Genomic DNA, 13,388 nt, shown 5'->3' on the forward strand with positions numbered 1-13,388 from the left:
AGTTCCAGCAGCGTTGTTGTCAGGTTGAGGGCTGGACTTTGAGTGACCATTGCAACATCTTGATTCTCTTCCTTTTTCGACCTTTCTTCTGCAGACTGGCTTCTGTGTCTGAGATGCCTTCAGGAGCCATGGCCAGGTTCTCAGTAGAAACACAGTGAGATGCACTAGCATTCCTGGGTTGTTCGTTTATGCACCTTATTGGTTATTCAATGATAAATAAAATATCCAATATACTCGTCCCTTTCACATATCGTATTAACATTTCGCTTCTTTCATGTTTGATTTATTTCATTTTCTATCATTCCTTTTTTTTTCTTTTTTTCTTTTTTTTGAGCAGGCATGTTTTCATGCCCTGAACCTTTAGCCCGTCGAACTCAGCCACTCTGAACTTTCTGTCTCCCCCTGGGCTGTTTGTTGTTTGCATTTCAGTCTGATCAAGATAACAACCTGCTGGGTTCACAGCCATAAGGAGAAAACATATATTTAGTCTGTTTCTCTCTTTTTGGCGTATTTTCTTTGGGTCTCGTGTTCCAGAATATTTTTTAAATAGCTATGTTTTATTATTTGTGTTGCCCTTTCATATTTGTTTGGAGTATATTTCCTTTATATGTTTGCTGCAAAATATCTTCCTTTTTGTTCCTTTCTATGCTCTTTATATTAAGGGGCTACAAACGTCTCCATAGTATAAAAGTTTAAGCACTGCCATACATACCGTACTGCTGTCTCTGTCATATAAACACTCATGCAGTGCTGTGACAAAAGTTTAGTTTTTTCTTGTTTTGTCACACCTTCATGTGTCAGATTATCAAACAAATTTTGCAACCAGACAAATAATCAGAGTAAACAAAGAATGTATATTTTTAATATAGAAATATATTCAAATTAAAAATTTCCAATATTTTTCTCACATCACAAAATAGATCAAATTTTTTATTTTTTTTTAATTATTATTATTGCAGTCTTATCATTATGTTACAACTTTGGAAAATGAACGTGTATCAGGCGGTTTTTCTCGTACAGTGCATTTATGTTTGTCTCAATTCATTTACTTTATAACAGATGATTTTAAGTTGAATTTTGTACTTGTCCTGACTCCTGTACAATCGGAAGAAAAGACATACTGCATAATGTCCAACCCTATTGAGCTGTGGTTCTCAATAAGAGCAGAAAATCAAACTGATATTGTAATTGTTGGATGAGGATTACAAAACAAATGTTGGCTTTTATTCTCCACAATACATGGATATATTAAATAGAACCTTGGCTGCAGGCAATTTGTATGCCACTTGTCGGTCCAGGCTTACTCAGGCTGTTATGACAAATGACAAAAAGAGAAATTGGGAGATTAGAAATGGAACAAGCGAAGCAAGTTATTAATTTGGTAGCTTTCCCAAAAGACCAGCTCACCTTTTATGATGACTTTCGCCACGGCCTCGCTCGAACCGATGTGGTTGGTGGCTACACATTTATACGTTCCTCCGTCGCTCTGTTTAACACCGGCTATCATCAGCTTCCCCTCCCTGGTGGTTTCTGCTCCGACCGGCAGACTGCCCCTTCCCACGCGGCTCCAGGTGAACTGGATTGGGTGAGAGCCGTGGGCCAGGCACTGTAAGACCAGAGGGTTTCCACGCTGGAGCCGCACCTGGTCGGGCAGGCAGGTGGCGTACGGGGGAGCTGCATGTGGACGACAGCCATTAAAGGGATAGGTCAAGATTTTTGAAAAGAAGGTCTGTTGAAAGGAAGGAAGTTGCGTAGACAACTTTATTGGAGCCTTAATTTAGTCAAGATCCAGCTGGTTGGAGTAAGACGTAAAAACAGTGTTTTTACGTCTTACTTGACCTGGGAAAGGTTTGCATATTTCATTCTCTGTAGATATTTCACGAAGGAAGATCATACGGCTTCAAGCTGCCAATTTCCTGCTTATTATCTCACTTTTCAGTGCAAATGACAGGATGAAAAATTATACAAGGGCTTCAGGACAACAGGAAATATTGATGGATTATTGGTGAGTATGACAGCTATGATAAGTGGGCACTCTATTTTTTGTTAATCTGCCTTTGCCCGTTAACATCTTGTGTAATTTGACGGTGTGATTTATCATGTATCTGCTCAAGTGAGACTGAATCCAACAGGCCGTCTTTTTGAGTGCTTAAGACACTTGCAGTGTATCAGCCAATAATCGTTACATTCTAAAACAGCCCTTTGTGATGTTAATGTTGTAATAACATTATAGTCACAATATATTCCATTGTAAACTGGATCCCTCGTCAAAATTAGCAACAGCAAGCACACCCATCATGTACTACTCACTGTCCACCTCCATGTCGGTGTACGCCTCGCTGTAGCCGTGGACGTTGGTCGCGTTGCAGATGTATTGTCCTGAGTCTTGGCGCCCCACGTCGGTCAGCGTCAGGACGCCATCAGCTACTGTGTGCTTCCATGGCAGTGGTGCTCTTAGCTTGGACCAGGTGATGACAGGGGTAGGGGAGCCTGGAGGGGAAAAAAACACATTAACGATGGAATCACAATTGGGGAATTTTCAGAAAAACAGGCTTACCTGTAGCCTTGCACTCAAAGGTGACAGTTTGTCCCTCGATCGCTGTTATCTCTGCGATGTTAACCGAAGCCACTGGTGTTCCAGGTGGACCCACCACCACGAGCTCAACCTCTACCTCGGATTTCCCCACGTTGTTGTCAGCCTGGCAGACATACACTCCGGAGTCCTCTGGGCGTACGGAAGGCCACTGAGAAAACAGTCAAATATTTTGTTCCTCTTATCTGAAGTGCATAAACACAAAAAAAGATTGAAGTCTGACACCTTTTCTTTCATTTATCTTTCACCTTTATAATGTGGGCGTCGTTTATCTCCTGGGTAACCAGCTGAAGGGTGGAGCCTCTGCGTTTCCAGGTGACCGTGGGGCGTGGCCTACCGGTGGCACGACACTCCACTGCCACAGACTCTCCTGTTCTGATACGTAGGGGTCCTGCTGGTGTCAGCTGTACTTTAGACGGATCTACGAGAGAGATGGATGCACATAACTACACTATACTGTGGGATTTGCCAACGGGCGACACAAAAAACATATATATCTAAAACTGCTTCCAAAATGAATTTCAGGACAATCTGGCATTGGTTAAGGTCAGAGCACTCGCTACTTCAATCACTTCTTGGTCTTTTCTTACCAAATTCTCTTGGGGCATAAAACTGTATTTAAAAGAAGCCATTATTAAATTTGCATCCACCAGTTTGGAGTCTACTTTTCTAACTCATGACAAAATAATAATTGTTCTTTAAAACCTACAGTCTAAGTGTGAATACATAAATTGACTTGATTCCAATAAATATGATCTACCACCAGGAGGGATCTTAAAGGTCTTTTGAATTTGTATCTGGGTCTTAATCTTACCCTCTTGTATTATGAATCATAATGAGTATCAATACAAATAAAGATTAATACAATGTTTTCCCATGGCAAAATGTGATTTAAATAGATTACACATCTGATCTGAGTATTTTCATAAGCATTAAACCACATATTGTGGTTTAGTGGTTTGCTTACAGAGAGGGAGCTCAATGCATAAGTAAGAAATGGGTGTAGGAAGGAGCAAACCAAACCAAAGTTGGGATGGGCTCAATTTAACAGAGAGAGAAAGAAGTCTACATGATATTGAAAGTGTAAGAATGCTTATAGACTATCAACAGCTCAAAAAATCTGGCAGTAATATTTAATGCCCTGTTCAGTCGTGACTGTGTTGTCTCCAAAATCACATCAGACATTTAACAGAGGACATCCAACCTCTGAATGTCCTCCGTTAATGTTATTCTGCACTGTGCAGATATATGTCCTTTCTCCTTAACATTCTAGTAGGTTGTACTGTATATTTACAGTACATTTATTGCATTGACTCTGGGACCACCTGCATGTAGACTGGTACAGTCTGCTAGACTGTAATCCCGGACAAGCCCCCAAAATTTGCTGTTTCAAAAGCATCACTAACACAAAATGAAAAACCCAGCTTGTTTAAATTTTAAAAACCCAGCTTGTTTAAATTTGAGCGCTTAATATGAATAGTAGGACATGGAAATTATTGTTTTTAAGAGTTTGTTAATTTTATTTTTAAACAACAATTGTACTGACAACTCCTGAGAGTCACTGGGTAAAGATTTACAGATCACTGCCAACCTAAAATTCAACAAAAATATTTAACTAAGCTTTAGTCAGTTCCAAATTGTGCATGGATGTAATCTTTTTCCAACAACATTGTGCAGTATAAAATAACATCAAAATTTTTGACTACTTACATATTAATCAATATTTGGCAAATATTGATTAAATTGAGATTGGCTTCTTAGAAAATGTAGCTTCTCTTTCAATAAGAATTGGATCTACTTTATCTTATTTTAGGGGAATTTCATTTTCCAAATCTGAAGTGTAAAGACAAAACTTACATTTGACATTCAGCACAACGTTGGCAAAGCTGCGTCCAGCGGCGCTGATGGCCACACAGCGGTACTGGCCGTGGTTTCCAGGTTGAGCGTTTGTAACTGTCAGCACAGACCCATCTGGACCAATCTTTATATTATCTGTATGGGGAAAAAGACATTTCAGAGAATATTTGCAGGTATTTTTCTTTCTACAAGACAAACAGTTTTAAGTGTAATTCCTCCTGACCTGGTAAGGCCTGATTATTGGCTCTTCTCCACTCCAGCTGAACGGGTTGGACATTGCTCTTCACCTGGCACCTGTAGCTGACAGACTCTCCCTGGCGGATGGTTGCTGTCCGAGGCTCCACGGTAACAACTGGAGCCTGAGCTGCCACTGATGACAGATACACAGAGGGACAGAAGTGTCACATGTGAGGACAAACACAAGTAGGAATCAACTGTGTGAATCTTTAAACAGGCCCTGTGTGACACTAAGAGTAAACAAATGACCACCCCAAAGCAAATATATCATGATGTGTGTGGTGACAAAGTAGAAATTTAAACCAAAAAACTGTCAGTAACAGCGCATTACAAACTTAGTTTCATCTGATTTTGAAACGCCTGTCTCCAGACCAGTTTAAAGGGGACGGAGACAACCTCTGTGGACTATATAAAGAAACATATATTCTTAATCATCTTGGTTTTTTTCCCCCCTCTTTTTCTATAATGTTTTGCTCTTTGTTGTCTGTGTAAAATATGTTGCTATGCACTAAAATACAATCAGGACACCCCCTAAAGTGGTTAAAATTATCCCTTTTTGCTCAGTTTGAATCTTGTGTCAAAAGTATGGTTTTGTTTCAACTAAGATATTCGGCAAACAAGTAAAAAAGTAAGGTTACTGTCCTTTACAAAGGACAGGAACCTTTGTAAAGCCTGTGTTAAAATAAAAGGAATATTTTTTTTCTCTCTCTGAATAAAAACCGAGTTCTTACCTAAGCATATCAGGGAGCAGAAGATCAGAGCTGCAGCATATGAACCCATGATGAGCAAAAAGCAGTTCCACTGTCTCTGCTCTGCACTACTTTCTCCGTTATCACTTTTGGCCTTTAACCCGTCCTCTGTGCTGACCCCTTTTCCAAATATTGTCTGTGGGTGCCAGTCACGTATTAAAAGCTGGTTATTATATATTCTGTCTGTTTTTGAGCTAATGACAAAAGTGTTTATAAATAGGTTTTATAAACACTTTACACAAATGAAGCCTGTAAATGCAAAAAAAGCTATTTGTATCTTGAAACTCAACATTTCCCATCAAAAATAAATGCAATTAAAATATTTTTGTTGCGCTGATATTTGAAAAGGAAAGCCTTGTAAAGACGTTAGCTAGCTAGCACTAATATGTTTCTGGCTGGTAGTTGTTAATATTTAACATTGCAAGTTCGATTGGAATTCATTCTTTCCTTAAAGTATTTTTCTTTAGAGATCTAAAATGTTCGTTCGAGACAGAAAAAAATGTACTCATGAAAACCTGGAGGCTAAATTTTAACATTCACAAGAGTTATGACGTTTGTCCTTTCCAGAAAAAAGTTAAAATTGCGTTTTGTTTGTAGTTCTGACTGAGAGGAATTTAATTATATGACAAATCAGCTTGCCAAAAAAAGTGACTACCATGTAATCTAAAAGATGTTAATATATTTTTCTTGTGTAAACACCCGGCTATGAATGTATATTCGTCTTTTGTTAAAACTGTATGCCGCGGTAATAAAAATACCGCTGCTGCCACCTTGCGGTTCACTTCGCAAACTTGCTCTCTCGTCATGACGTAATGCCTCGGGGTCTGACGGGAGTTGTAGTTGGGATGACTTGAGAACTTCCTGCTTCCACGACTGCGACCGAGATATTTCGGCTAGTAGCTGAGAAGTTCTTTATTCTCCATATAAGCCGCCGACAAAATAGAAACGGATTCACAAACAAGGTAAGTGTTGCCACCTTTGTTGCTTGTATGTCACTTTATGAAACAAGCATCGTTTGTGCCTTTTTGAGCAGGAAACAGCCAGGTTTCCCAGCTGAACAGTCGAGTAAGGTTAGTTCAGCTTTTACTGTTTAAATTAGTTTTTCGTCTGGATAAATTTGGAAATGTGACACATAGCATTACTTTATTGGGTAATGTTAAAGGATAAGGTTGTTGTGAAACCGACTGGTTATCTTTAGAGCTACGTAAAGAAAGAGTTAATGTACCTGAACCTGACGTGTTATTATTGTTCCTTAAAAGCAACACAATGAGAGTAAGATCTGTATTTAAAAAAATGCATCTAAAGTATCGCCGTAACTAAATGGTTGATTGATTAAATCTTAATGCAGTTATATGAGGAAAAGACCTTGTTTTCTATTTTTATATGTAGTGTTTTTTAAAAGCTTGTTTCTTTACGTTTTCAAATTACAAGACATTCATTGGAGTTTGTTTGGTAACAGAGGTGACAAGGAGAAACCTGTTAATTTTATGAATAAGTCTTGTGTTGAGAAGCAAACTGTGGCCATCTCCAAATCAACTCATTCCATTTTTAAAGCAAATTTAAGCTAAATATAAAAGAGCTTTACAAAGGAAAGTATGTAGAATGTAGATCTGATTAATTGCAATACACTTTGATGTAAGGAAGACCAGAGAAATAGACAGACATTAAAAATATCCGTTTACCCTGAGACAAATAAATACATTTAGATAAAATGCAAAATTATATTAATTTCATGAACTAGAACTACTAATAAAGAAGGCCAGAAAACAAATGGGTTCAGCGTTGATTTAAAGAAACTCTGTGTTTCTTTGCAGTTTTCTGGATGTTTGTTCCAGATTTGTGGTGCACAGAAGCTGAATGCTGCTGGTGTCTTCAGGAACGCAGCTCAAAATGCTCAGACTGTGAGAGGAGAATGAACAAAGAATCAAACACACAGTTTAAAAAAAACAAAACAAAAACATCTCTCTAGCAGTTGTATTTTGTAGAGCTTAAGGAAACCAGAAAGCGCTGCATTGCTGCCTGCACCTTGTTAGTGTCAGTACTGCATGTTCTAAAAGCATTATTAAAGTCTCTGCTTTGGACTCGAGGAGAAAAGCCACTTCCTTTTGCTGTCAGAGCGACATGTCATTCTCTGAATAGTTTCTTTCTGTTTGGCATTGTCTACTGAGAACTCTGCAGACTGAATGAGATCTGGTTGTCTGAAACAATGGAGTCTGCTGACCTGAGTGATTTCCCACTCGCTGTCACATGGACATAAATAATACGCTTTCTCAGTGCCAAAACATCAGGAAGTCACTGCAAAGGGGATTTGAACATCAGTCCATTGCTAGATTAGAAAGTGTCGTTATTAATCTGTAAGGTTCTGCAGTTTGTAAGGGGGTTATCAACCTTCCAGACCTCTCAGGTCTTCCAGTTCTGGTTCTGCTCTGCATCCCCAGAACCAGAACCAAACGAGGAGAAGCAGCATTCAGCATCTATGCACCACAAATTTGGAACAAACTTCCAGAAAACTGTGAAACAGCTGAAACACTGACTTCTTTTAAATCTCAACTAAAAACCCACCTGTCTAGGATTGTATTTGAAACGTAATCAGTTACAAATTTAATGACGGAACTTGACTTAATGTTGCGTTTTGATCGTTGATTCTATGTTGCATTGTGTTTCTGTGTTTGATATGATGTAAAGCACTTTGAAATGCCTTGCTGCTGAAATGTGCTATACAAATAAAATTTGATTTATTGATTTATTGTTGAGTGTTTTAAATTAATTAAAGATGTAGCTTTCCCTTTTGTTGTTTCTGTCACAGATGTCCTTGATGGAGTCGGGAAAAGTCCTGCCCTTGACGGCGGTGGCTTGGACGTCCAACACCGGCTGCTGCCCAAAAGATTTTGTCCTGGTAGGAAACGGAAATTTGAGGTGCAGCGTCGACTGGCCTTATTTCTTCAGCACAATTAGTCTCAGAAGGAAATATTTTTAATTAGTTTGGCTGGAGAACTGGTCAGCGAGTGACAATAAGCTCAATACTGTAAGGTTAGCATGATTTAAAAAACTAAATTCATCTCCCGGTTCTGCATTTAAAGTTACCCAGAAGATACTATATACATTTTTGTGACTTTAGCAACCAGCTACGTGGTAAAAACATGGTCTTCTCTTCATGTTCTTCACTTCCTGCAGATCAGCATCACAGTAGACGGAGTGACGGCGAACTTCACGCGCAGCTTTGGCATGAAGTCCGGATATTACCTCTGTTACAGCAAGGTGGCTCTCAGAGAGACGCTTACTGTATTTAATAAATGTTTCAGGTTACACCACTCTGTGAGTCGTTTCTGCTCCGTGACTCAACCGTATTGCTCTCCTTTTAGGACCTGAAAAGCAGTGTGGTGGTCTCAGACATTCAGGTCATCTCGGACAAAGACACCATTCCCCACGGCTACAGCTACATTAGAGAGTTCCTCGATTCAAGTGCGTACGGGCTTGCTCAGGTTTGGAATGTTGATGTATTTTTGTTTTTGCTGCGTTCTTGACAAGCATTTTGTGTAACGCTTTGTGTTCAGAGACTACTGTGTCTAAGAAGAAGCGGGTGGTTGTTCGCACGTCCCCGGTGGCCAACGTAGAAACGGCTGTGTTGGACATCAAGCTGACGGCCAAAAGCAAAATGCTGCTGCAGCACTACACTTACGTGGGGTGAGTAGCATCCATACGGGCAGCTCTTCATCTTGAATCTTCATGCAAAAGTGTTTTTGGACATATGTTCCTTTATTTAAAGTGAAACGCTTGTAGATTTGTTACACACATCGTGATATATTTCAAATGGTTGTTTTGATAAGACCAGATGTTTAGAGTAATGTATCTAGGCATCTCAGTGGAAAGTTGAGTGGAAGGAAAAGGTGTGGTAGAAAAAGGTGCGCAAGCCAACAGAATAACTGCAGCTTTAGGAAAGTTAAAGGGAAACCCTAGAAGGTGAGGGAAGTCGGCAAATTCAAGAGCCGACGCACACAGAAGTATCCGACACTTGAGCCACAGCTGCCCTTCTTCTTATGATAAGCCACTCCTGACTAAAGGACAAAACTGTTTATATTGGGATAAACAGAAAAATGCCTCTTTTCACTTGAGAGTACATTTTTCACTTCATTGGAAACTTAATAGTCTGGAGGAAGAGTGCAGAGTCACACAATTCAATTTCTCTTGAAAAACATTCCTATTTGTAACATGCGTCTTTAGGACACCAGCCACATAAAGAAGTGTGGTTTGTGTCACTAAACTTCCAAACAGTAACTGTATTTTCACATTTATTTGTATTTTTTTATTAATGTTTTCATTGAGAAAACAGTGGTAAAAAAAAAAAATCAAACCTAACAATTCTGATAATACAGACAATTTTGGGGGATTTTAAACATCATCAATTGGAATTTATCATGACAGCGATGAATCAAAACTCTTATCGTGATCAGGAATTTATCACAATAAATGATAAACGATACAATAAATGTCCACCCCTAGTTATTGGCTACTTGGGAACTATGGAAACCATCATAAATGTGCTCGTATCAGTTTCTGGCAGTGTCTAGTTTAAAATGATATCACAGCACTTGACTGGCCAACCATCTGGCCAGACCTAAACGCCACAGAGAATCTTATGTTTCAAGAGAAAAATCAGACGCACAAAACCCAACAAGAAGGCCGAGAACCTCCACGCCATCCCACGTTGATGAAACAAATCATCGTCGCCGGGAAATAAACACCTGACACACATGATTACTAAAATAACTTTTGAACTTTTCCTAAGTAGGTTTTTAACTTGTCAATGACAATCTGTGCAGTGATATCCACGGCTACGTACTGTGGTGCAGGAAGGGTCAGTTCTCCAGCCCCGGCCCCAAAGCTAAACCTCGTAGCATCAGCTTGGACGTGCGCAGTCTCTCTCTGGAGGAACCGTCCGCTCCGGCTCTTCCTCTCCGCCCCAGGTAGGCATCCAGAGTGAGACGCAGAGACGTTATACAGGTTGGATGCCGCAACGTGTCAACGTTTGGTTGTCGCTGCAGGGACCTTCCTCCTATACCGCAACAAATCCGGCTGAGTAATCGCCGGCACAGCCTGCAGGCCGGGGACGTCCAGAACACATCTGCTGACAACAGTCTTCAGACAATTACAGGTGATGACGGAACAGGGTTTTTGTTTTTTTTTTTTATAATTAAAGGTTCCCTTCCCACATGACTAGAATGGTTTGTCTTGGATCATCGGATCGACCGGAATGATGACTGCCAGTAAAATGTGTCCTGACTCATCGGACATCAGGTTTTATTTTACACGTTCATCAAACATTTATGTCTCTGGCTGATGTTTGTCGCCTCGTGGAGACAGTTAAATGACCGGATGCAAGATGATCCCCGGTGGCCTTACATCTTTACTTCACGCTGTACACTTGTGACTTTCTCACCAATTACTGTACGTTGGCATAGGAACTGAACAGAACCAGTTTTAATGAAGACAGATTCAGTTCTTCAGACTGAAGGTAAACGCTTTAGACCAGTAATAAAAACAGGCTTTCATTTTGTCCAGGGCCGCAACTATTCTAGCAATCGATTATTCTACTTATTGTTCTGACGATTAATTGGATTAAAAACAATTTGCACATTCGGCAGATTTTTCATTTAACCACTTCACGCTTATTTTCTATAATTTTAGAAATACGTTTAAAAAAAAACAACAAATCAATGAATGATTCCATGCTCTTTTTCAATAAGAAAATAAAAATTTGATTGCCTAAAATGAAACAATATGGCATTCCTTTAGTGAACACCTAAAAGTTTGTAGAGAATTCAAGTGCAGCTAAAGAACTTAACCTAGATACAGTGTAGTACTGATCTGGTGATGATTTGTTTTTGACTATTATTTTAACCAATCAATAACCAAATAGCAAAAAGTGCTTAGTAGAAATTTTGTTTATAGAATTAGAACCAGGTGATGATAAAACTTTGCCACTTGAGTTCTGGTTTGAACATATTTACAGACAAATAAGTTATTATTTTTTTATTTATTCAAATGAAATGTATGTATTTTTTGTACAGCTTTGGTTTGGCTACTTCTCTGAATATGTTGCTCTTCCAGCAGTTGGCCTTTTTTAAAATCTGTATACTCAACAGTTAATTACTTCATTCGTTGATGATTATCCCAGTTAATTGTTTCAGCCCTAACTTAGTGTGAAAAATAGAGAAAGTAAGAGCTGAGAATTTTACTGTAGCCAATTAGCTTTCTGTCATTTTGGTTCACTCACTGTATTTTCTGGGTATGTGCCCAACAACAAAGGGGGCGAGGCGTTTCAGAAATGTTTTGTAATTTGCTGCTGTTGTTTTTTTTAATTAATCAGGACTCAAATTTCTTATTTTTTTCTGCAGCTTTAGATGGAGTTCCCTTCAGCCTGCACCCAGATTTCGATTTGCAAGCAAATGGCACGGTAAGGTCGTTCTCTTCTGTTTGATGTTTTTGACATTGAATTGCATATCATTTGTTTTTGCCATGCTTCTCTTAGGCTCTCCAGTTGAATTCCCAACTAAACAACATCCGCATAAAGTCTGTGAAAGACATTGAAAATGAGGTAGGTTCAACTGTGATCCTTGGATTTAAATCACACGTCCTCAAGCTGCAATTAAAAATTAAAAACACACTCCTTTGTTTCTTGGCTTTTCAGTACAGCTACACATTTACAGTGGAGGAATCCGCTGCCAAGAGGATCCGACCATCGGTGTCAACATAAACTGTTCAGCGATCGTTACAATCCCATTGTATCGATCAACTATTTCTGTTGCTTTACTGTACGTTTCCACTGGGTTTTCCAAGGTAACGGCTTACTAGACGGTGGAAATCAAGAATAATCATGTTCATATTCTAGATTCATTTGTTGAATCGACCATTCAGGAAACCTAAAAGCCATTTATTTGTATGTTAAGTATGTAAAATGTAGGATTTGTAGAATTCAGTTTGCTCCAGGAAACTCCTGGTTGTTTCACTTCACAGGGATAAAGGTGTAATTAGTTTTATAAATCTCTGTATCGGCTAGTTTGAATTGAACATATGTTGCATCAAACCCAAGGTTTATTTGGTTTTACTTGTAGGTTTTAAATATTTAGTATTTGTAACATAAAAAGGAAATGCACTTTGTCACTACAGATGTTTTCTTTGTGCTCTTTTCTGTTTCCTTAAACATTTCTCTGTTCTATAGCTTTAATATTTCTGTCAGGATTTGGACGGAGCTTTAAGCCTCGTCGATGGCGCAAACTTCATTGTTACACTAACTGGACCTTAATAGACATGGTCCAGTTTTCTTGAAAGAAAAGCAAACTTTCTGTTGATACCTTTTGATGTTATATGTGCTTTAGCACAATAAGACGTTGGCATTTTTTGTTAGGACCAAATATAATTTGTTGTTGTTGAATTGTATTTTTTCCTTAGCTTTACTGTAAACTCTTACAGATTTAAAAATAAAGACCCGCAAAAAATAACTTTTGCATGTCAGTTTTAGTATGTCAAATATAAGGATGTGTGCACTTTACATAAATCAAGACTTTGCAGAAGTTTGAAACTACCAATGATTTCCTTATATGTTGCTTTAAAACTGAAAAAAAAAAAATAATTAGAACATAATAAGTGGTTTTGATAAATAGTTCTGCAATTTCTTTCATTAAACTTTTCAGTCCAGTGCTGGTACCAGACTACCTTGCATACACACATTCTTAAAGAAAGTAACCAATGTTAAAGTCTGACTTTTTGAAAACAAAAATTAATAAAGATTGCAAGGTGGACTTAAAACTTTGACACAATATTGCATTTGGAAAGTTTGAGTTTCTCCCTCGTAAGACATGAGTAATGCTTGATAAGCTGCTTCAAGCATCTGTCAAATTGGAAACAGGACTTGATTCAAAAGTGAATCGTGTTCATTTTAATTTTAAAATTAT

At 38.6% G+C, this 13,388-nt stretch overlaps 2 protein-coding genes across 5 annotated transcripts; one reads left to right on the forward strand and one right to left on the reverse strand.

Moving 5' to 3' along the window:
- Positions 1 to 834: 834 nt before the first annotated feature.
- Positions 835 to 5,561, reverse strand: LOC122829725 (basement membrane-specific heparan sulfate proteoglycan core protein-like). Its single transcript, XM_044114496.1, has 8 exons — positions 5,419 to 5,561; positions 4,674 to 4,820; positions 4,451 to 4,585; positions 2,842 to 3,014; positions 2,558 to 2,744; positions 2,311 to 2,490; positions 1,408 to 1,674; positions 835 to 1,309 (listed from the first exon to the last, which is right to left on the reverse strand). The coding sequence occupies exons 1-8, from the start codon at positions 5,465 to 5,467 to the stop codon at positions 1,305 to 1,307; spliced, it is 1,143 nt and encodes a 380-aa protein (XP_043970431.1). The 5' UTR covers positions 5,468 to 5,561; the 3' UTR covers positions 835 to 1,304.
- On the forward strand, positions 4,746 to 12,935 carry mvb12a (multivesicular body subunit 12A). 4 transcript variants are annotated; one of them, XM_044114498.1, is made up of 11 exons: positions 6,264 to 6,398; positions 6,470 to 6,506; positions 8,243 to 8,332; positions 8,611 to 8,694; positions 8,799 to 8,898; positions 8,991 to 9,120; positions 10,257 to 10,400; positions 10,479 to 10,588; positions 11,832 to 11,890; positions 11,966 to 12,031; positions 12,125 to 12,935. In XM_044114498.1, the coding sequence occupies exons 3-11, from the start codon at positions 8,243 to 8,245 to the stop codon at positions 12,188 to 12,190; spliced, it is 849 nt and encodes a 282-aa protein (XP_043970433.1). In that variant the 5' UTR covers positions 6,264 to 6,398; positions 6,470 to 6,506; the 3' UTR covers positions 12,191 to 12,935. The 4 variants fall into 4 exon arrangements, with proteins under 4 accessions (XP_043970434.1, XP_043970435.1, XP_043970432.1 ...); XM_044114499.1 differs by lacking the exons at positions 6,264 to 6,398; positions 6,470 to 6,506 and adding an exon at positions 4,746 to 4,857; XM_044114497.1 differs by lacking the exon at positions 6,470 to 6,506 and having other exon boundaries at positions 6,258 to 6,398.
- Positions 12,936 to 13,388: the final 453 nt, after the last annotated feature.

This window comes from Gambusia affinis, linkage group LG04 (genome assembly GCF_019740435.1).
Source record: "Gambusia affinis linkage group LG04, SWU_Gaff_1.0, whole genome shotgun sequence".
In the NCBI taxonomy this organism is placed as follows: Eukaryota; Metazoa; Chordata; class Actinopteri; order Cyprinodontiformes; family Poeciliidae; genus Gambusia; species Gambusia affinis.